The 23,595-nt window shown below is 42.4% G+C and overlaps 1 protein-coding gene and 1 non-coding gene across 2 annotated transcripts; one reads left to right on the top strand and one right to left on the bottom strand.

Moving 5' to 3' along the window:
• Positions 1-822: 822 nt before the first annotated feature.
• Positions 823-895, top strand: Trnak-uuu (transfer RNA lysine (anticodon UUU)). The gene has a single exon. It is a non-coding gene; the product is annotated as a tRNA-Lys (tRNA).
• Positions 896-2,145: 1,250 nt separating this feature from the next.
• LOC1279077 (leucine-rich repeats and immunoglobulin-like domains protein 2) lies at positions 2,146-23,074 on the bottom strand. Its single transcript, XM_061655415.1, has 6 exons — positions 20,761-23,074; positions 8,680-8,754; positions 8,315-8,596; positions 7,588-8,239; positions 7,344-7,512; positions 2,146-7,264 (listed from the first exon to the last, which is right to left on the bottom strand). The coding sequence occupies exons 1-6, from the start codon at positions 20,991-20,993 to the stop codon at positions 5,130-5,132; spliced, it is 3,546 nt and encodes a 1,181-aa protein (XP_061511399.1). The 5' UTR covers positions 20,994-23,074; the 3' UTR covers positions 2,146-5,129.
• Positions 23,075-23,595: the final 521 nt, after the last annotated feature.

Here is a 23,595-nt window from a genome sequence, read left to right as displayed (position 1 = left end):
CAACACACTGGCTACCCCCACGAGCGTAAGCGATACTTTTTCTTCCGCTGGCTAAGTTTTGTTGTGGTGGTTAAATTTGTTTCACCGTCTTCCACCGTAACCTCTGGGTTCGACCGTGCAGGCCAAAAACTGTCTTTCGTTTAAAATTATTCTGCTTTCGCCGACCGTAAACATTTGTTACCGTACACCCACGATTCGCGAACGGTGGCGCACAAGGAAGCAACGACCTTGCACAGACGATTCTTCCGGCTAGGCAAAGTTTAGAATGGTGTCACTTCGCTGGTATTTAGTGATCTTCTTTTTTGTTGTGCTGAACCGTAAGATCGATGCTGGTTGGGTTGAACCATTAGTGTGAAAAGTAGGTTTGAAAATTATGAGACTTTGTAAAAAAAAGAAGAAGAAAAGTGTTAATGACTTAGAGTATCAACTATTCAAAATCAAGCACACATAAGCCTTATTGCAAAATGCGCTTATTGATGCTATTAGAGCTACATTGAATACAGCAAATAAACTGCAATTGAATTACAATTTATTTTAGATTCTTATTAAATCGTTCAATATATATTTTTAGTTACAAATACCACAGTTTTGATAGTTCCGTTAGACCGTCTCTGATCTAAAAAATCATCAAATTCCGATCACTCCATTATTGTGTAGCGTTTATTGCATTCGAGCATTGTATTCGTGTATGTGTGTAGTGCAAATTAGCATCCATGTCTTAGACAGCGACAAACACATGCTGGAACTATGGAATCAAAAGGGAAAGTGAATAAATGCACGAACGCTGAATGTAGTTATTTATAACAACTACACTATCCATGGGCCCGGATAGCTCAGTCGGTAGAGCGTTGGACTTTTAATCCAACGGTCTAGGGTTCAAGTCCCTATTCGGGCGGCGATGAAAACACTTTTATATATGTCGTACTATCTTTCCATTTAGTTGTTGGAGAATATTTCCAGTGTGTTCTTGTCTATCTGCTGTGGACGTTACTCCCCTTGTATCACAATAATATTATAATGACACTGTCTACGCACATTTCTCTACAATTGATGGAAAAAAACTAACGAAACTTGGTCATTGTTGTGTGTTTGTAAGCGTAAGTAATATTAGCTCGCCTCTCGTATTTTATTAAAATTTAACAAAAAACATATTAAATTAACCTTCATTGCACCAAAGTTTTTGTGTTTTACTACGGATTATTATAATGACATGCACTATATTCTACACTATCTGACAATCCCAGTTCGATCGGTTTTGAATATCAGTTGTTGAATACGGGTAATAGAGAACACGCACGATAACGAGCTCATGTAGATTACATCTCCTTACGCCTTTATTACAAAACATCAAATAATTTGTGAAGCAACGTCCTTTAATTTTGTTATTAATATTTAAACGGACAATTGCAGTACAATCCACGAAAATTTAAAATAAATAATAGTATGCGAAAATTAAAAAAACATGTCAACGCATCAATTATTTAAACGATGAAATTGTTTGTAAATTATTTGTACGTCAAATCGGGACGTTGACTTGTATCTTAAATGTTTTGAAATTACTTTTCTTTCCATATTTATCAATTTGGAATTTCTGGTGGAGGCCACGCCACTTCGTTTGATTAAGTTTTTTTTGCAATTATTCAGAGAATAGACAGATTTTCTTGTCGAAGGCCAGCATTCTCTTTTTTTGGACAATCATGCGTTATTTATGTTTTTATAAAATACGATAAATTAAAAAAAAACACAAATATTCCAGCCACAGAATAACTTTATGTCTTGTTGTTAATATTTCACTTAACTTATCTCCGCGACAAAAACTAGATGTCAACGTAAGTCTCTTCCATGAATTAATTTTAAAGCAGTCTTAGAATATGCAGTAAGTTAGTATCGTTAACTTAAGTTTAAGGAAGAACATTCCAGGATAGTTGTTTATTTGATAAATAATTGAAACATAAAACCGATTCCAAAATCAATGTGAAGTCAATAAACTTACCTGCCTCATTAAGCGTATTTGTTGCTGAAACAGGTTGGTTGAAGCTGTGGTTGAAGATGGTATTTTTATAACAAAAGAAAACAAAATATTCCCAAAAATAAAAACAAAGCTGAACAAGTAATAAAATAAGTAGAATAATTAACACAACCAAATTAATGATTTTTACAAACATTTTTATTTCCACTCATAAACTGACTTTTGTGTTATTTTTATAAATATTATTTTCCTCGTAAGGATACACTTCCGGATGAAGTACGATAAATATTACACTGTTTTATCGCCAGATGCCACACAGCATTTGAATGTAGTTTACACGATCCGTTGCATGGTCATCTTATCACGCGCTATTGGTTGGTTGTTATTGTAATTATGTAATTCATGGAGTTACATGATTCGATTTAAGGTCATTGTTGAATCCTAATTGTAGTTCGACTTCAGAATAGTTTTTTTTTAATTCGTTTAAGCTAAAAATGTATGCATTAGCATACGAGCAAGCACTGCTGGTGATGGTTTGTTTGATGTATTCAAGAGAGGAATTTATGTTTTTAGTTTTTTTTAAACTACCAAATGTTTGGATGCTGGGTGATTGCAATTTATAATTTTAAATATTCGATTTTGAACAAACTAATTCCTAACTAGCATTTGTTGAACCAAGTGCATAGCAAGGATATAGCAAAGAGAGGATGTGTTTTAGCGAGCTTGGAAATTCTTGTAAATTGAGCGGCATAAGTTGAATAAAATTAATCAAATACTGCTACAATAAGGCTATATCGTGATTTATGAATAAGCTGCCCGAAATCCTGTTAAGCCATTTATTCACTTCATGTTCTATAAACGATGTTCCATGATGTGCCATAACACTTCTGACGTTACTTCAACACTATTAGGAAAAAACAAAATCCAAAGAATCAGATGAGCAAATCAAATGTATCGGAGCGTCACGCTTAAACAACTGCCTTCCAAACATTATATTTTACTCTCCTACATCTGATTTCAATGTGCTTCTTTAAAAAAACAACATATTGTATCTGATTATACAGCAAAATGGCAATCTTTGGTTTAAAATTAATTCAAAACATTACGTCTATTACAAGCCTCTCGATCCCATTGCGAGTGTAAGAGTTCTGTCACTAAAAGAAGACTAAGCGCAACACGTCATTGACAAGAACAACTTTTCAATGCACATTATGCAATGTAAAGGTAAAATTTTAAACCATCGTTCAATTAACTGATAATGTGTAGTGGGTAAAAGCATTCACTATTCTCTATGAAGGCATTTGTGTTCCTAATACCTAACCAATTTGGCTACACAGGTAGCGCAGATCTGTAGCATTGACTTGTTATAATATTAGTAGCTTTCAAATTTTTAGATTTAGTGAAATTTTGACATTACAATTGAAGTTCAAGTGCTCTATAGTGGGTAACAAGATGACCAATAAATGCGACAATTTTGTGTGTTGAGAGGGGGAAAATCCAGCCATAATGCTACAGATTAACACTAGTTTATCATTACGAAACGCTGTAGCGTTGCCTGGGTAATTAAACAGAAATAAACATCACAGTTTCAAATCAACTAACAAATAAATCTTAGAATAATAACATCGTAAGGATCATCCCATTCTGAAACTCGTCACTTGGTACTAGAGGGAGAGGTGAGGGGCAAACATATACAAACAAAGCAAAACGATTACAAAGCTGCAAACCTAACTTCTAACCAAACAATTTAAATTCACTCACTGCTAGTAGCCAATCTTTTAAGTAAGTCTTAAGGCATTTTGTTGTTTTTTGAAAGCATGGTAGTAATTTAAGAAACTTGTTTTTATCACACATATTTAAAACACGCTCAAACTAGCACAATATCATGCTTCTCGTATTCTAATTTTGTTTTGCTCGATGCAACTTTTGTTTTCTACGATCACGACCAGTGGTACCGTACATACAGGTGTTATCTTTATCTGGTTGAAATCAAACGTTTACCACACTGAAACACTTATTCAAAAATCGTGCTAAATCTGTAACAGTGCGCAAAACATTCACTGCAATCGAGTTGCCTAAAATTATGTTCCTCTCGCTCCTTCTATGCTTACGACCTATCAAACAGCGTCTTGTTGTCTTTTGTGGCACTTTTACAATCTTGTTGCTTTTCAAACATAATTTATCAGGCACCGGTTAAGGGGCAAGAGCTTATACCGCACGCATTGTCCCGTATCAAAGTAAATAGTTAGTATATCTTTTGCAAATATTTTGCGCTCATTTTAAAGAAAATTCTTTCATTTTTTAAGGCATTGCTCGGCAAATTTTTACAGCGTATAAAGTAAAGAAATTAGAATTGGATAAGTGCCGTTCTCCCACTAAAGCAGTCTTTTTTTATGAACCTACGCTCTTGTTTTGTTAGGGGTTATCATTTTGTCATGTGATTTTTGTTCCGAATAAGCTTATCGATGATGTTCCTACGAACATTGAAGGAACTGGTATTTTGTTTTCTTGCTGCACCGCTAGCTGCCTACAACGTGTTGCCGGGATATGCTGGCAACTCTTCTTCCGTTTTTGAAGTCCAGTAATACATAAATTTGACTAAAAGCAATCGGTTGCTTGATTAAAACAGAAGTTTTATAATGCTAATGCAAGGAACAATTCATAAAGTGGTTACATATGCGCATAATGTCACTCAATCGATCAAGGCTAACGTATGTAATGAACTACATGCTCACGCCACACTCTTGTTGATGCAAATCTTACAACGTAAAATTAGCAACGTTTTCTTACGAATAAATTTGGAATGAATGGTAGAAGGCACCCAAAGAGACGTAATAAATTATTAAGTTCGCTGAACATTGTGCTCATGACGATCACCATTCCACACGCACACACACACACACTCACGCGCACACCGTTAAGAAATTTACGTAATGAAGTAATAATTTTGAGCAGTATCGGTTTGGATAGGAGCGAAACGTTATCAGCTAGTGTAGGATTGTAATAATCACTGGATAATAAATATTGACGTTTCTCACGAATCAGCAGACCAGCTGCTTTAAACGGTACATTCTTCGTAGAGAAATACAATCATTAAGGAGAGTGTCTATGGGTCGACCTTTCACGGTCTATTATAGCAGATGGAACTGTGGATGAAGCTCTACCGTTTCACTTTCCGTCTAGCGTCCGTCACCATCCTCGACGATAGCTGGCGTTGCTCGCTGGGAAACTCGCCATTCATCGTACTGCCGTTGCTACTTCCCGTGCCAATGCCACTGCTGGCTGAAGCAGGACGAACGTCCATATCGTGACACTGGTCCATCGATTTGGTTCTATATTTGGCCGGCTTTTCCACCAATCGTGGGTTTTCCAGCAGCAACTGATACAGCTGATTTACCTGTATCTGCTGCTGTGGTGGTGCTGGCTTTTTTGGCGGAAGCATTGGATCGGCCGACGCTTCCAGCGAGGATGTTCGTAATGCCGATTCCGGTACCGAGCTGCTGGTGGGTTGCGTGAACACAGGGAAGGTTTGTGAGTTTGGCATGCGAGTTGCTATGTGTGCCGCACGTGCGGGTAAGCGATCGTCCCGCTGTATCACCTCCGCCCCGGGTGCATTACTATCGACTGACCCAACCATCAGCACAGCAGTAGTCACATTGACTGGCGGTATCGGCGGCGGAGGCTCCAATCGTGGATCGTCGTCCGGATCGCTGTGCGCCCCGGGTAAAACGAGTGCTTCCGATCGCCTCGAAAGCTGGTACGGCTGCTTCTGGTGACTTAACTCCTGCTCGCTGGTGTGCTTTCGGTTCAGCGAATGTAGCAGCAAACACTTTAGATCCTCCTGACTGCCGCGATGGGCAGCATTTGTCGAACCGGTAGCCGAAGCACAGTCCCCACCAGTGCCCGAATCCTTCGACGACAGATCATCGTCCAGATCGTCTAGGTCAAGCTCGGTGGAGCGTACATTCGTTTTGGAAACGGCCGTATAGAAGCCCTCGTGTTTGCGCCCGATCGTACCCCCGTCGGCACTCTCACCGTCGTCATCCACGTTGCTCGTTGCCTCGCCGCTGCGTACCATGGGAATCAAATACTCAAAATAGCCAGCGGGCGTAGTGGAGGTACCGACACCGCTGCGCACAATTAAGTTTGGCTGATTTATCTCCATTCCAGTGGCAAGATCGAGTTCCGTCTCCTTCGGGCAACCGCTACCACCTCGGCGAATGCGTTTCTGCATACGATACAAACAGCACATCCAGATGCACGAGGTCAGCACGATGCAACCGATGAGAGCCAACCCTATTGCCACCCAAGAGTGGAGCATTTTTGCATGCAGTTGCACGTCCTCCAGCACACCTCCTCCACCACCACCACCAGCACCGTACGTCCCTGTTTCGCCCAACACAGAGCCATGCATATCCTCCGGTCCGTCGACCACGGTCAGGCGGGTGGAGCCCCCTTCGCTAATGATTTCATTCTCGAACCGACATTCGTACAGTCCAGCATCGGTCTGCTCCGTGTCGACGATCACCAGCAGTTGACCCTCGCCCGTAATGAAGTGCCGTTCCGTAAGCCCTATTGGCTCTCCGTCCTTCAGCCAAAATATTACCGGTTTCGGCGAGGCACTCACCTTACACTCGATCACACTGGCTTTACCGATTGCCGTCTCCAGGTTGGTGACGGGCCGTACTGCCGTTTCGCTTTCCAGCACAATCACGGAAGCATTGGCGCGTATAACACCGGCCGGATTTTCTGCCGTACAGCTGTACACGCCCATGTCGACCAGCTGCACGTTTAGTATGAGAAACGCGTCCTCGTTCGGTATGACGTGCATTCGGCGCTCCTTGGCCGCGGGAAAATCATTCCCGCCATCCTTTTCCCAGTAAATCTGTGGCTTCGGATCACCCATCGCGGCACAGTTCAGCCGGGCCACCTTTCCCGGCTCGACGCTCACGTCCGACGGGGTCTTGCGAAACTTGGGATACGTTCCGACGGTCACCTTTACCTTCGGCGAGTACACCACACCGTAGTTGTTCGTGATGATGCACTGATACTTGCCGGCACCCGCCTGCTGTATGTTCGGTATGATCAGCTCTGTTGTGCCGATCGTGCCGTTTTCGTTGTTTATTTGATGCGTCGTGTACTGGTCGGTGGAAAGCTCCGCATTGTCTTGCTTCCACTTGAATGACATCGGATCCGCTGCTGTTGATGTGGCCGTGCACACCAGCGACACGTTAGTGCCCCGGATACCGAGCTGGGACTCTGGTTCCTCGATCAGGTGAGGTTTGGGCGAATCATCTGTAAATAAGTAAAGCACAGTGTAAATTGTAGATCGCCACCACGCTCGCCAAAATCGGAATGTGTCCTCGCTACTTACAGCACGTAAAGTTTGACGAGTGCAGTTCTCGAATTAACCGATTTCGCAACCATATCGGATAGATGCATTCGGCATCGATCTGAAACACGTTGCTCCTATCCCTTATCCAGCGATAAAACCATCTTAAATTACAGTCACAAATCAAATTTGTCGAATTCATTATCAGGTTCTGTAACAAAAAAAAAAGACATTCATGAAGAACCATTGTATAATTAGCAAATTACAGGACAGCCAATCACAGTACCTTTAGCTGCGGTGTATCTCGGAAGGAATTGCTCTGTATCGAGGAGATGTTATTTTGACTCAGCTCCAACAGTGTCAACGATTTCAGGCCCAGAAATGCATTCCGGCTGACCGATTTGATCTGGTTCGCGTTCAAGTACAGCCGTTCAAGCTTGCCGAGCCCGGTGAACGGTCCGGACATGTCCTCTATCGTCTCCGAGATGCGATTTCCACTCAAATACAGCGTTTTCAGCGATGTTGTCTCATTGAACGTACCCTCGCCAATCTCCGCGATGCGATTGCCTTGCAGGTTGAGCGTCTGCAAATCCGACAGTTCCTCGAACGTGGAACGATCCAGCGACTCCAGCTGGTTGTACGACAGATCCAAACTGATCAGCTTCGGCGTAAATTCCCACCCGGACTGCTCAATTTCCTCTATCCGATTGTGCGCCAGGCCGAGGTTGGTGAGGCTGGTCAGATTAAAGAATCCGCCCTTATGTATCGTGCTGATGCTGTTGTTGTTCAGCTCCAGCGTGCCTATCGCAATCAGCCCATGAAATACGCCATCCAGCAGCGCTGGAATGCGATTATTGTTCAGCTTCAGATTTTTCAGCTGGTTCAAATTTTGAAAGGTGAGACTTTGTACTTCCTCCAAACCGTTACTGCTGATTTCACTGCAAGAAAAAATAAACAAAGAAGCGTAAATAATATGTGGGCATTATTATACCTTACATTCACACAACACTTACAGTCTTTTCAGTGATTGCAGCCGATTGAATGTCCCTTTCGTTAGAACAACCAGCTTGTTGAAGTTCAAGTTCAAATACTGTAGATTGTTTTTCACCGGAAACGAGCTGTACTGCACCTCCTGTATGGCGTTGCGCGATAGGTCGAGAAACTTCAACGCCGGCAGGCCCGCTAACGCTTCAGCGTCGATCGTTTCGATTAGATTGTTGCTCGCGATCAGCTTGGTAAGATTTCGAACGCCCATCAACACGGGCAAGCGATGTAGCCGATTGTTGTTTAAGTTCCTAGAAAAGGGAGTTTGTTGCAAAACGAATGCAATGTAAAAGTGTTTTTCTTTAAGCACCAGCAAATCTTGGTTTGTACTTACAGCTCCTGTAACTTCCCAAGGTCTCGCAATTGCGTCGAAATCGTTTCGTGGCTCAGACGGTTGGACGCCAGATCGCTGTAATAAAACCCAACAAAAAAAATCGTCAGTCAGAAGATTATAAAAATGCTAGATAACGGCTCTAATGACGGTCATTATAAATCAATCATACGTGCTTTCAAACGGGGTAAAAATGGGGTTTGGCTGAGGTGAGTTGCGGTTTAACGATAATTGGCTTCGCAAATGCTTCGCAACAGACCATACAATCATCACTTGAAAAGTAAGTATGTTGCATAATTTTGTGACTTTGCATACTGACGCAAAACAGAAATCAACTTAAAAAAAACAGCATTTACATAGACACATGTTTGGATTTACGCGAAGATTATGGATGGATTGGCAAAAAAACAACAATTGTAGTCAGTATAATCACATACCGGTAACGTAACAAAATCACCGATAAGATAAGAGCCAGAAAAAAGGTGTGTTCTATTAATGGTGCCAAAACATCGCGCTAGGTACGCGACCGAAAAAGCCAAACATCATTTGTGCTGGGCAGAGTAACGCACACAAATATTGTATGCTTCAAATTTTACAAATATTAAAAAACTCCAGACGTTTAAGCGTTACAATTAAAACCAATTACAATCAGTCTTTAAGAATATGCAACATTCTATGCATTAGAATCATTTGTAATCAACTTGAACGTGAAACTTTTAGCTTCACTGATACAGGTTCATGTTTTTTACTTTTCGTGACACACAGACACAACAAGACAGTAATTTTTGATGATAACAAAAGTCTTAAAGTGTTGTGTTATCATGGGAAATAGTAATTATCAACCCAAAAAAGAATGCTATTCGGCTTCAAAAAGAGTCCCATGATTTATGGCCGTGGGAACAGATAGACGACAGGGGAAGCTATGACAAACTGTTATCCCCGTATCGTCCGGTTCCGGTTCTGCATATAATCAATGAACATGCGCGTTCAATTTGATGAATGAAGTACCACATTAATCAATCGCATCAGCATCAGGTTGTCAGGTTTATTGATTATTATTTCTCGCATGATAATGACAACAGTTCACCATAAAAATGGGCAGTCATTTAGTAGAATGAAACGTAGCTTTGAAGGCTAAAGAGCTAAAATGATATGAAATTAGTTGCTGTACGTAATATCATCCTATCACAGCGTAACTTGATGAGCTGCGTGACGAGAAAGTGTGCTGATTGCAACCACAAACATCACCACCAACATACAGCGCCACAACAGCGTTCCTTTACTTGGCACCAAGCTGGCTAATCCGTTGTTCCGTCAGCAGCTAGGTTAGCGCACACACATCAACATCGGCAGTGTGCAACGCAATGTAAACTGCATCATATGACCCACCCCCTCTCGTCAGCTCTGTTTGCAGCATTCATGAATGGTCGAAGTACACCTCCACACACTCCCAGTCAAAGCTCGATAATCAACTTGCGGAATACAGAGAGAGACACACACACACAAGTGTGTAGACGGATTGATGATGTTGTATATTGGCAACCCCCAGGGCACAAAGAATGCACATGCGCGGGAGGGCCACAATATTATTATTATTCATTTGCCATTGGGGATTTCCTCAACATTCTCCACACGCCGGGGCGAAAACGTGTTTCGCTAGACCTTTTGCCAGCGACGGACCACGCCGCGGGAGACACTCAGTCTAATCAATCCACAGGTGGGATGGTTTAATGAGCAAGTCCGCATTTCCGCAATTACCTTACACTGGAGAGTGGGGAATTGAATTTTGAAATAAAACCCAACACATGCCAACGGATACGCATACGGATGGGAGATGATATTTATGGAATGATGATTGCACATCCGGTCACATTATTTAATGACTCAGCTGAAACCTGTAGAATTTACTGTACGTGGCAGGAGTTTATAGGCAGATAAAATGATTACAATGACCTCTTACAATGCCTTTTCAAAAAATAGGGTAGATTTCCATCATTTTATTTTAAAGTAAAAAACGTCTTTATTTACAACTTTTTAAGATCAACTAGTTCAGTGCCATGTGGTTTAATACTACACCGTCACGCACGCAAATGCAATCTATTCCCTTTCGCAAAATCATATTCGATTGTACACACCCACATTCCATTATCTTTCTCTCTCTCTCTCTAGGGTCCAATGAATTCAGATTTTAACAGCTTATGCAAAAACAGAGCGCAACTTCACCAGCTGACCACCAACGCGACCATCACCATCATGTCGTCGGATGCTGGGTGTGGTAAGATCAATTTTAAAAACTGACACACACACACCCGCTTAGCAAACGCGCAAATGCAAGGCTGTTACCCCGGTTGTAAGTCGTTTGCGATTAGTCACCCCGCCCGGCCCTCTTTGCCCTTGCACCAACCCACCAGCTCCGAAACTCAAGCCGGTTCTGCTGTATCTTGCTAAGGGGTTCACCGCTCTGGCCCCACATTGATAACCGTTAGATGGTTGGCGGCGCTGCTACCTACTAAATGGACAATTTGCAAAATCGTATCCGACATGGCCGACGGAGGGCCCGCGATCGGGTTTCTTACCCGTGCGAGCGTTGCACAACGAACGAGCGAGCCCTACACAGATCCATGGCCCATGCACAGCCTGCTGATGCATATGGAACAAGACGTCAGACATACCACATACCATATCAGTCGGGAAAGGGTAGCATTGGAACCGATATGGTTCGACTTCCATGATAGTCGCCATTTGAATTTTAAAGTTTGCTTCGATTCTGGGTGAATTTCAGTGCACCAAATGCAGTTTTGCGTGGTTGTTATCATTTGTTTTATAGGATGCCAAGAGACTTTTGCTTTAGAAGATCCACGTCTTAATTCCGTGTCTGCGATAATGACTAATATTTTGTCATATCTGTTCTGTTTCTAATTATTCCTTTTTAAATTACTTTTCTATTATAATGCTTGGGTTTTCATACCCTTTGCTTACCGCCCAATCTATTTTGTAGCCTAGTTGGCAAGCACTGTCCAATTCATACACAACAAGATATTCTGATAGCACGCTTGAGTAAAGCGCTTCCATGACAATGAGTCCTACCTCTTAATGGATTGAGAGGAACGAATTTATCACTAGGATATTAATTTTACTCGTTTAAAAATAACAAGTTATTTGGCAAAATCAGGGATCTACAGTCTCATCCATAATAGGTGAAAACGGTTTACTGCCTACAACATAGTTGGTCTCTTTAGGTCTGTCCATCTCAAAACCCAACATTTGAGTCCATGACGATCTGATCCTCGCGCATATGTCTCAATTGATTGTCGTCTCTTTATTTTCTTATTCTATATATTCTTAGTATTTTACAAAACAAACAAACAAAAAAGAATATCTCATCATCATCACTCACACAATCAATGACAGTACAATGTATCTAAATAAAACGAGATACAACGGTCAACAGTTAATAACAAACAGATTCCTGCATTAGACGAAAACATTCTAGGGAGCATCTGGGCACATGTGCTCTGCGTGTTCCATATGCATGTACATCGTTACCCCAGATCATCATTTCCCCCAAGTACTCAGGGGTAAATAGTAAATTGTAGATGAACACCATGGTTAGGTAGGTTATTCTTTGCCTCATGAACATCTATTGCAAAACATTAAGTATCATCTCTGACGAGGTAGAGCGACCACAGTTTAGCATAGCTCTCCTACCTCTGTTCGGAATTTTCTGAAGTTGCAACAACTCGGAATCTTCTGAAGTTGCGAAAAGCCAGAAAAAGCATACTACGACAGAAATTACTGCACAACCTGATTAATGTATTGTACAGTTCAATCTGTCCTTCCCAATTAATATCATTTCTAAGCCTTGTAAGAACGCCACATTTGCTGGCCATTTTCTTCATCACATCATCAATATAAGAATCAAAAACACAATCTGTCATCTACTGTTACCCCAAAATATTTCATTGCTGATGCTACAGCAATAATTTCCCCGTCTGTTATTATTTTTGGCTGTGCATCTTACAGTATATTTGAAAAGTTCAACATTTTAATTTTACTCATATTTAATTTTAATTTCTTGTACTTTAGCCATCTACTGAAGAAGGAAAGATTATAATTTAAGTTTCCAACAAGATTGCTAACGTTCTTTGCGGACATAAAAAAATACTGTGTCATTTGATTTTGAAAACATTTTGAAAACTAACTATTAATCAAGAGAATATACCTTTTGTTGATAATGCAAATCAACTTATTGTAAATAAATTTAACATGAACACTTGTTTTAAAGCATTATAATATTAAGGGGTTTTTAGGGGTTCTCATAGCTGTGGGACACTTTAAAGTAATAATTATTGACTATTTCTTTCGTAAAACGAACCTAATGTAATCGGAATTGGACTCTAAAGCACTCTTGTTTGATAAATCCAATAGGAATTGCCAATGTACCTGTCCCAACAGGGTTCTGTAGAATCTAATTTCCATCCTATGAAGTTCATTTCCCTTTAGAAAGAGTCAAGGAAGTGTCCCACAACTATGAGAACCCCTGAAAAACCCTGTAAACAAACTTGAAATAGACAACAAGGATAGAAAACAAACTAAAAGCTAAGTTTGCTTCCTGTTTTAGATATATTGCGAAAGAAATAATCGCACTATGTTTTGACCCAGCATAGAGGGGATGCGCAAAAGTCACACCTCTTATCTATTCAAATTGCAGAAAATTATGATAAATCGAACACAATTGGTTCCATTTTTTTTGCTACCTACACACTCACACGCACACGCTAGACGATAGAAGATAGATTATCTAAATCGCTCGCTGCAAAATGTAACCCGCTCTCCCGCTCCCTATGCCAATCGAAAACGCGATAGAAGCGCTGAAAAAAAAATTGCCAACAAACCATGGTCTTGATAAGGGAAATGGGAAACGTCGATTCGTAGAATTCTAGTGTCGAAATGTTCCGATCGTGAGGCGGTTTATCGAAACACATAGATAAAAACGCATCAATCAAAAGATTTCGCACTACGCGCCCATCGTGCTGGGCGGACTTTGATCGCGAAGGTGAACTAGTTTAAAACATACATTCAAGTTTTAATATAGCTTTCGATGTGTTTTTTAGCATATAAAAAGTAAAAAGTATCAAGAGTACAGGGTGATTAGTTTCTTCCCGGAACACCGCACCGCGGGATTGCTAGCACACAATCGAAAGGGCAATAATTTTCGAGCAATAAAACTGTTTCATGTTTTGCCTTTGATCTTGATTTTTATGCTACCGCCCCGGTTCGCCCCCTTATCGAACACCTATCGGTGCAGCTTGCCTTAGACCACACCATGCCGCGGTGTCGCTAGCACATCGATAGGCGAAGGTCTGCGAAGGGTTTGTGTAGTAAGGCCAAATAAATACTCGCCACCTATCTTATCGAACTTATCAACCCGACCACACCAATAGAGCGATAATAAGTAAATCAAATGTTACTGTATCGTCGTATGTACTGTCCATTTGATGCTACGAAAACATAAATAGAAAACATGTCAACATTTCCAAGAAATTATCCTACCATTTAAGAATTCTGCGCTTCGAAGCAAAAATATAGAAATCAAACATAATAATGAAGATAAAAACCTGCTGCACGAGTGGTTCCAATATGTTTCCAAACTTTGTGTTAAAAGCGTGTTTAAATCGCCACCTTTTTACCACACAATTCATTACAGAGCTTTGCTCCAATAACCCGTTACGGCTTTCCCTAATCGTAAATGATTGATGGGTAAACATTGGAGCTTCTTTTGATTGCATGGCAATTGAATTGATGCTATTCAATTTGATTGTTATAACTCTCCAACAAATAGTACAGATAGCAAATGGGAATGGCGCATCCCGCAGTGGTGATAGTTCACTTGACACTCGTCTATGTGGCCCCTTCAATGGCTCTCCTTCATGGCTCTCCCTGGCTCCACAAAACTATCGAAGCACGCGCATTGCACGCCTTAATGTGGGCTCTCTTATCACACTTCTCGAAGCAACAAACGACGACACCAACCCATTATCGATCATCACACAGCATAAACAGACAACTATAAAACAGTGACCACAAGAAGAAGAAGAAGGAAAAAAAGGCCAAGATTATGCTAGCCAGCCCTTTTTCCAAATCGAATGTAAACACACAAACGCGATCGATCGATTGATGACGGGCCCCGTCGTGTGTCTTCGCTGTCTAAGAGGGGGGAAAGGGCGGCTGGCAAGTCATTGGAAATACAGCAACCACACAGAAAATGGTGCAAAGAAACCTATTTCTCGGAAAGCCGCCTGTTCAAACACGCATCGTAGAACTTCTCCCATGCGATAAGAGAGTCCCAGCCAGCCAGGGCATGTTTTTTTTTCGGGAAGTATCACTTATTACACTCGTTGGCACATTAGCTATCGAAAACTAGAAAATTCAATGCCCCATGTCGCTCAAAATTTCGCTGATAAGCAATCCTATCGATAGTTGAGGGCCGTTTAATGCTCAGCAAGGTACACACACATCAGCCCTTTTTCCTTGCCAGCTATAGAGGAGGGCCGAACTTCTTTCTACTGTCAAAATGAAAAACAAACAAAAATTACTTTCTTAGAAAACGTTTGTATTTGCTGTTGTTGAAAACCCGCAAACCCCTGTCGAATGATCTCATCTTTAGAAGGAAAATCGTGTCAGTGTACATGGAAACATTGCGTAGAGTGTAAAGGGAAACGACAAGCCACGACAACAACAGCAACAAGGGCCCCTATGACGTACCGCCCCGTACGTAGGGGAAAGCGGGGCAAAATGGGCATGTTAAGCAGTTTACTGAATATTCCTTTGAATATGCCACAAAACACAATTTTTCTTTCATTATTGTATGCCTCCACCATTTATCTATGGATTAAAATTGCCACATAGAATGAAAACAACTTAAAAACAATAAAATAATGTAAAATAAAAGTTGATGTTTTACGAGAAGCTATTTTGACACACGGGGTAAAATGGGCATAGCCCTGGGGCAAAATGGGCATATGTAAACAAACTGTGAAACGTCAAAACACTGGGGCAATATGGGCCACAACAACTGCGCTTAGGTAATGGTCTATGCTTTTGCGCACGTTTCGTGAAATGTATTTTTCGTTCTTTCTTTTGATTTGCTGGTCAGAAAAGCCCTTAAAATTCTTCCAAAAATATGTTATCAAAATTATAACAGTTTTTACACGTTTAAATCTACAAAAACGAATGTTTTAAAGCTGTGCCTGTTATCATTATTGAGGCGACAAATACAACACCATAGCCTCACCAAGCGCCGTATGTCAAAAGCATCTGCCCATTTTGCCCCAAGAGTAACTGCACATTTTGCCCCACGTGTAGCATTTTTGTATTTTTTGTTATATTAGTAAAAATACGAATTCAATCGCCTTGATTGCTTCAGACAAATTGTAAAGAAATATCATATCTTTAAAAATATATAATGTAAAACTTCAACGCATCCCTGTGACACTGGGTTAAGCTTATTTTCGAAGTGGCAAAAATTACATCAATATGCTGCTAAACCTTATTTTGCATTTTTCTTAGTTATTTGTTATGTAAGGGTTATGAAACTTACATGGTGTTCATAGAACACTCTAATGAATACATTTTGAGCATTGGAAAGTATCTTTGTAGTCAAATAATGCTTAAATAGAGGGTGCCCATTTTGCCCCACATGCCCATTTTGCCCCGCTTTCCCCTACATGGACAAAATGCGCGTTCTAGTTAAACACCGCTTGGTCCGTGATCGTTTCGCTTTGAGCTCCACATATGCGCATGTAGCCGTCGCAAAAGGAGCACACTCCAACCCGCCCTACTCTCTTCCACTCCTAGGTACAACAGCAATTGCGCACGAGTTTGCGGCGATACAAGAGGAAAAGCTAAAGTGTCAACAGCAATGCTGCAGCAGCTGAAAAACCTTCCGATAGGCAATAATCGAAGCCATATACGCGTTTGTTTCTGTGTCGTTCTCCTCTCCACCATATCTCTCACATGCGGGGGTTCTGGGTTTTAGTGTTGCCTTTACGCGTGTGTATTTTACCGCGCGGTTGGCTGACAACGCAAGCGGGAGTGTACAAATACGTGCCCGAGAGTGGGTGGTGTTCGAGAACCGAACACGATAAGCCTTACAACACAGCTAGAACGAACGCCATTTGGTGTGTCAAGGAGAGTGTCAGCGACGTACATGTACATGACGATTGACGTATCTTCAAAATATAAATAATATAGCTTGATTTAACATCAACAATTTCCAATTATCGACTGGATATATCTCTCTATCTCAGCATCATCAAAATTGGATATCTTTACATCTAAGCTTTCCGGAAGTGTGTTCCATTTTAGAACGAGCAGCTCGTTCCAATCACCTGCAGTGCGCAGCGTGCATTTGTGTGAAGGATGCGATGGTCTGGCTTGGCACGTCACACACACACAACACCGTAAGCCCGAAATACCGTACGAACCATCAAGCGCAGCGTGCAATCTCCAACAGTTTACCATCGACTCCCGCACACACCAAAGTGCTGATTGATCGATCTGTGTGATGTGAACGATGGATTGATGCTCCATGAGATGTGCAAGTGCATATCGCTCCAGAGCCAGTGCATGTAGGGAAGAAAATCCACCAGGGACCCCTGGCCGGCCTGTACTTGTGCATTGTATCACGTAATTCGTGTCAATTGGACGTGAAAAAAGGTTGTGCTGTGCTGATAGGCGGACGTGAGCCATCCGATAAGATGAGCAACAAACACAGCAGAGGATGGAGTTCTTTGTTTGCCGAGCCCTTGCTACCAAGTGCATTTATCGGTGAGGTGCAACAATGTGCAATAAATGCAGCGAAACCATTGATTTTTGTAATGGAATTTTCATGCATTGTTTATTTCCTTAGTTTATTTCTCAATTAATACTGATAGTGTTGCTGGGCTAATTCTATTGAAAGATATGTTGAGTGTTTAAATATTATCGTATTCTATTTGGTTGATAGTCCTTCATACTCTTGTTTCCTAGAACAGGATAACTGAAATTGTTCTCCTCATGTACAGAGTTCCTAAAAATAATGGTAAACTTAACTTTGTAGTAGATTTTTTGGAAATATCGTAGCTAGTTCTCAAGCTAGACAAAAAAGGTTCATACAATTCTATAGAAAATCTCTATATAATCATCAATTTGATTGCAAAATATATGGCTATCATACTTTGACCCTTACACTTAAGCCCGACTTAACAAAAATGCGTTAATTTGAAGTCAAACAATTGACCGGTATACCCTATTATAACATGGACGAATGTGTCAATTTTGAGGTCATTATCTCAAAGTAATTATCTCAAGTAATGAAAAGTATCTGGTAAATTATATTTCTGTAAAAATCAAAAGAATAAGAATCAAAAGTAACGAATGATAATTGTACAAAGTCGTACACTAGTGCCATATTTTGATGTGCGAGCAAATAAATAAATAAATAAATAAATACCTAAATATCTAAAATAACTTTACAAATTCTATGCAGCTGTACTATCAATTTGGTGAGCCACTGTATCTCCTTAAAGTGATGAAGAGATTTCAAAAAATATTCTTATCGCTTACTGGTATAACTAACGCACTGGTATATAATTAGTTTCAATTACAACTTCAATTACGCAAATAAAAATATAGGAAAAAACTGGGCTTAACAGTTCCTTGACTGAGATAGATACTCTTCAACTCGACGTGAACGCCCTAATCGAACAGGCTGGTCTATAAGGCTTTCCAGACTTTATTCAATACCAAGCAGCCGGATAGTCAGTCCTAACTACGGTGGAAGGTCCATTCTTGGCTTGGCTCATGTCAGGTTGTTAAGTCATACAGGTTCTGTTTTTGGTCCAGCATAAAAAAGGTTAAATTTTCAGCAAGAAATGTTGTCAGGATCTGTTCAAGGAATGGTACGGTTCTGAAACACTTACAAAAGCGATATGTAAACGAAATCAATGCCAGAACCAGTATAGGCACGGGATTTGTTCCAGGACTGGTGTGAGTTCAGTTAAAGATATAGGTTCCAGGACCAGTATAGGGTCAGTTTCATTGTCGGTAAGGTGTTCCAAAACCGAAATGGAATCAGGATCAATTCCAGGCCTTGTGTAGGTTTAAACCCAACTCTAAGACCTGGCATTAAATTCAGTTCCAGTACGAATTATGTAAAAGCTCCTGGAACTAATTGGTCTTAATATATCTCTTGGATTTAAGAAACTACCTGGGAATTGCGTTGTCTTTAACGCTTCCTGATAACCCCACAAATATATTGCATAGCTCTATAACCGGGCCAAATAAACTAGTAAAAGTTCAATTCAGCCGAAACATACGTTAAATACCACTTCATCAAGGACACTTTTCTTCCATCTCCGACATGTTTAATATCATAATTAAAAAGTTTTTAAATAAATATTTGCTTCATCACCAAACTGATGGTGGCAACATCAGCGGACCTACCAATAAATAATCCGAATCTACGTAGGCGTGATGTACAGATAGGTGAACGCACTTTTGAAGTCATCCCAGAATTCACCTATCTGGGGTCAAAGGTCAGCAACGACAACAGTATGGAAGTTGAGGTGTGGTAGGCCCAAATGGAGGTGGCAAGATGGCCTGGAGGCGTCCGCCATTAATGGATAACGGACTGGTAGACGAAGGTACGAGACCGTGAGCGGTTTCGGACACTCCTGAGGCAGGCCAAGACCGCAAAGCGGTTGTAGCGCCGGATAACAACACAACAACATTTGCTTCATCAACTCTTTCTCCGTGCAAATATGAACAGAAAAAGACCATAAGATTGTATGCCAAACATAAAAAACAAGCGAATATTATCACTTAATGTTACAGCAACAACACCAACCCGCTGCAAAAGCGTCCCCCGGTGAGATATCGATCGTTGCCAAAGCTTCTTTGTTTCGTATCACTGTTCTGTAATTTGCATACAATTTCGTTTGCCCTCTACCGAGACCGAGACCACCCTCAATCGACCAAACATTCGGTTCGCACGGTGGTCTGACGATTGTCGGGCAGCAGCAGCAGCAGCAGCAACTCCACCAAAAGGCTTGCTTTCTCGTTTGCCATTTCCAGGCCATCGGTTCGATTAAAACGATCCTATCCTGCATCGGCCCCAAAATAGCAGAGTTATGCTTTTCGCACACGACTCCGCCATCATTGCAGAAGTGATCAGACTCAGCTGCAAACTGTTCCCACTTCCTGCTTTTCGAATTTCCCAAAGCAGAAGGCAAAGGGTGCGTAAGGGACTCCTCGGTCGAAGACCTTTTAATTAATGAGAAAATGATGCTCGCCCCGGCCGATTAACCATTTCCGAAACAGAATTTTAACAGGTTTCCCCCCCACCACCACGACCGAGGGCACGACCTTTACGTCGCACCCGTGATGGATTGCACTTTGCCGGAACGAACGGCACACCAGTCGCGAAAACGGACTCCGGGTTTTCCCCGTGCCGGAAATGTCAACGCACCGGCGATGGTGCGGTCCATCCATTAATTTTTCCATGCTTATTGGCATTCCGTTGCATGGCATGGAAAAAGGTGCATCGCCACACATCTCGCCGATTGCACTTTTGGCACGGAGTGTCTCCGTCATCGTGAGCGCGGCGTGTGTGTGTGTGTGACGACACTTCTGCTTCCCGCCGTGACCGCGCGTGTCGGTGGCCTTTTAAGGGGTTCGGAGTGGCGACGTCTTCGTCGGGTTGAGAAGAGAGTGTGTGTGTGTTATATTAATAAATCAAAAACCTTCCAACCTTAGGGAGCGCTGGGATCGCTCCGGGTCCGTGCTTGTCATAAAGGCGGACACGGCACGGCCCTCCGAGGAACCGGGAGCAATGCAAAACACGGTGACGCGTGATGATCATGGGGATAATGATGACGGTGATGATGGTGGTTGGTAAGCCGCATTCGCGCCGACTAATGGATGTGTTTAAAAACGGAGATATTCCGTCGTACACGAGAGACAGTTGGCGGAAAATTTGAGTCTAACACCCAGCCCTTCCCCACTGTACTTGCACAAGGATGACAGCATCGCACGTATACTTACAGATTGTCTACCCAGCTCGGCATCGGCACGGCCAGCGTCTTGAGGTTCTTCTTCGAGCAATCGATGGCATTTCCCAGGCAGGGGCAGTGCCGCTGGCAAAAGTTGCCACCGGACGGCCCGGCCTGGGGCAGTATTGGCAGCGTGTCACCGTCGTCCGAACGAACGCCGCCGTACGCGACTTGCGGCAACCAAATGCCAACGACGGCAAGGATGGTGGCAATTAATCGGAGCATTTTTATTTTTACACACTAACGCTCTCCTCTCCTCTCCCCGGCGTGTTACTACTACTCTCCCCACTCCGGTATCGTCTAGATCGCGTGATCGCGCGTGGTCGCACCGCAATCTTTGGGTTTCGGTGCACGATCGATTCCCAAAACCACCACCCACTTTTCCTCCCCAACTCTTTTTTGTGCACCTTTTTGCTTTTTGTTTTATTACAAAATCGTTCTCTCCGCGGAACGACTCAGCAGCTCAGTCGTTTGTAAGGCAACTGTGGCGTTTGGTTTGACAATTTGCAGCATTCATCGACACGGGGGTATAGAGACGCGCGCACACACCCGTACCCTCTTCATTCCCCTTCCTGCCCGTTGTAACTGAACGCAAATTTTCGCGAGAGTTTTCGCCTTTTCCGCACACTACTACTCTGTCGCCCTCAAAACCTTTCACTGCAACACATCACGGCGGCTGTCTCGCTCTCGCTGCCTCCGGTGTCTTCGTCCTGCTGCTGATGCAGATCGCGTTCACGGCGTTCGGTGGTCGGTAGGGATGCTGCTGCTGCTGCGCCTACTGCCATCGTTGGGAGAGGTGTTTTCTTCACCACCACCCCAACACCATACCAGCGGGGGGATGAAGGTGCTGGTTAAATCCTGTGGCACAGATGGATGCTTTGATTTGTCAGGTATTTTCGCTTCTTCCACCGAGGCGCACTCACACACACACATACAGAAGACTTCTAGCTTCTAGGAAAATCGTGTGCTTATATAAAACGACGTCACGCGAAGAACAAGCATTTGCAATGCCCTCTCCCTGTGTAATTGGAACTTTTCCCGGAAAACTCCCGGACCGTGAAAAAGCACCCGTTGTCGGTAGAGCGCTGTTGCTTCTACTTCTTTCCTCCTCCTTCAAGGCAAGCAAGGGCCAACAAACTGTTTTTGTTTTGTTTGCTGCCTCGGGACGGACCGGGGGAACCCTACAGTCTCGCTTTCTCGAGAGGATGCGCACACGATCGGATGCTGTGAATCTTCGTCGCACTACACAGCCACGCGCAACACGAGACCAAAACACGCAACACCCACAACGGAACGGCACAGCCACCCACGCCTGTGTGTGCTATAGTACCCGCGCACACACACACACACTTAGAAACACACTGCGGACGTACGCGTCACAACGGGGGAGACACACACACACACGAGCGCGAACGGTGCAACCCACGGAGTTTGATTAATTTTACTGCGTTGGGGCCTGGCGGCGAAGGGAGGCTTTTGTTATTGTTGCGTCCCTTTTAGGGGGGGGGGGAGGAGGTTCGGCACTCACACCAACTCACCAACGACTCGCACACAGTACCATGCTGAGTGTATTTCCTCTTTCCGTCTGCGGCTGCTGCTCTGTTTTTCTTGCGTTACGAAAGCAAAGCAACCCGTTCTATTTTTCTTCCCACACAGATGTTATGGTAACGCACACACACACACGCGCACAGATGGGGGGATTCCGTCCGTTTTGCTAATTATTACCTCCCATACCGCTCGCCTACCCAGAAGCCACAACAAAACGGGAAACACTTTACTTGGGGTTTTCTAATGGTTGCCGCTTTACCCTGCATGCACCGACTACCGTTTGGTACAATTTTCCTTCACACCAATCGTTTGCGCTACTTATCTAATCCGGTCGGTGAACAATTGGTGGTGAAAAATCAATTCAAAAAGTCACACTTTTCGCGCAAAACCAAGCGCACGGGCGAGAGCAGCAGAAGAAAAAAAAACTACAACAGCGAACGACGATATAACCAGTACAACACACACCACCGACCCGTCGACCCGTTTGTACGTTTATTTTTCTGCCCGTCGTTCGATATATCTTTCCTCTCGCGCACTTGCGTTAACACGGCTATTTTCTCTTTCCGTCTCACACCCACGGCAAACTCAACTGTCAAAATACAAGTCGTTTCTCGGAGCGAGCGCACGCTCTCTCTCTCTCTCTCTCTCGAGCGCTCTCTGCTTCAAAAGGCACACACAGCGCGCGGTTCCGCGCAGTGGAAGAAAACTGAACCGCACCACGGCAGCGTCAAGAACGAAGTGAATATCTCGAATGCTGCGTCGTTGTGTTGTGCCCCCGGTTCGTTCTTCGCGTCGGTGGCGTAGTGCGTGCGTTGTTTTCTTTGCCGGATATATATGTGTGTGCTACAGTGTGCTGAGCGCAAGTGGGGACGTAATGCGTGATAGCCGCTATTGCGACATATCATTTACTACTAGGAAAACAAGTGTATCTAATTGCTGCATGATTTGTACAAAATTTATGTTCTCTTTTATGCGCTAACATTGTCAACAGTTTTCCATAAGTTAAATTCAATGGAAAAATATAGTTAAAAATTTTAGCTGGCAACCACTTCTACTCCATTATAGGCCCGAAACAAAATATTTTATATCCGTCAAGTTTTTACGATTAATACCAGCATCTGTGATACCATCTATGAAAATGATAATTCTTAGTAATACCATCGTCTAATAACTTTATGTAGCGCCGTTAGTATGTAAGTATTTTGGGGAAAAAAGTAAAGTAGTTATAATAAAAGTTATAGTTATATTAAAAATAGAAAATAAGAGTGTAAGTATAAAA

The sequence above is a fragment of the Anopheles gambiae genome, chromosome 3, assembly GCF_943734735.2.
Source record: "Anopheles gambiae chromosome 3, idAnoGambNW_F1_1, whole genome shotgun sequence".
NCBI lineage: Eukaryota > Metazoa > Arthropoda > Insecta > Diptera > Culicidae > Anopheles > Anopheles gambiae.
The sequence above is the reverse complement of the archived record's forward strand: the minus strand, read 5'-3'. Positions and strand labels throughout refer to the sequence as shown.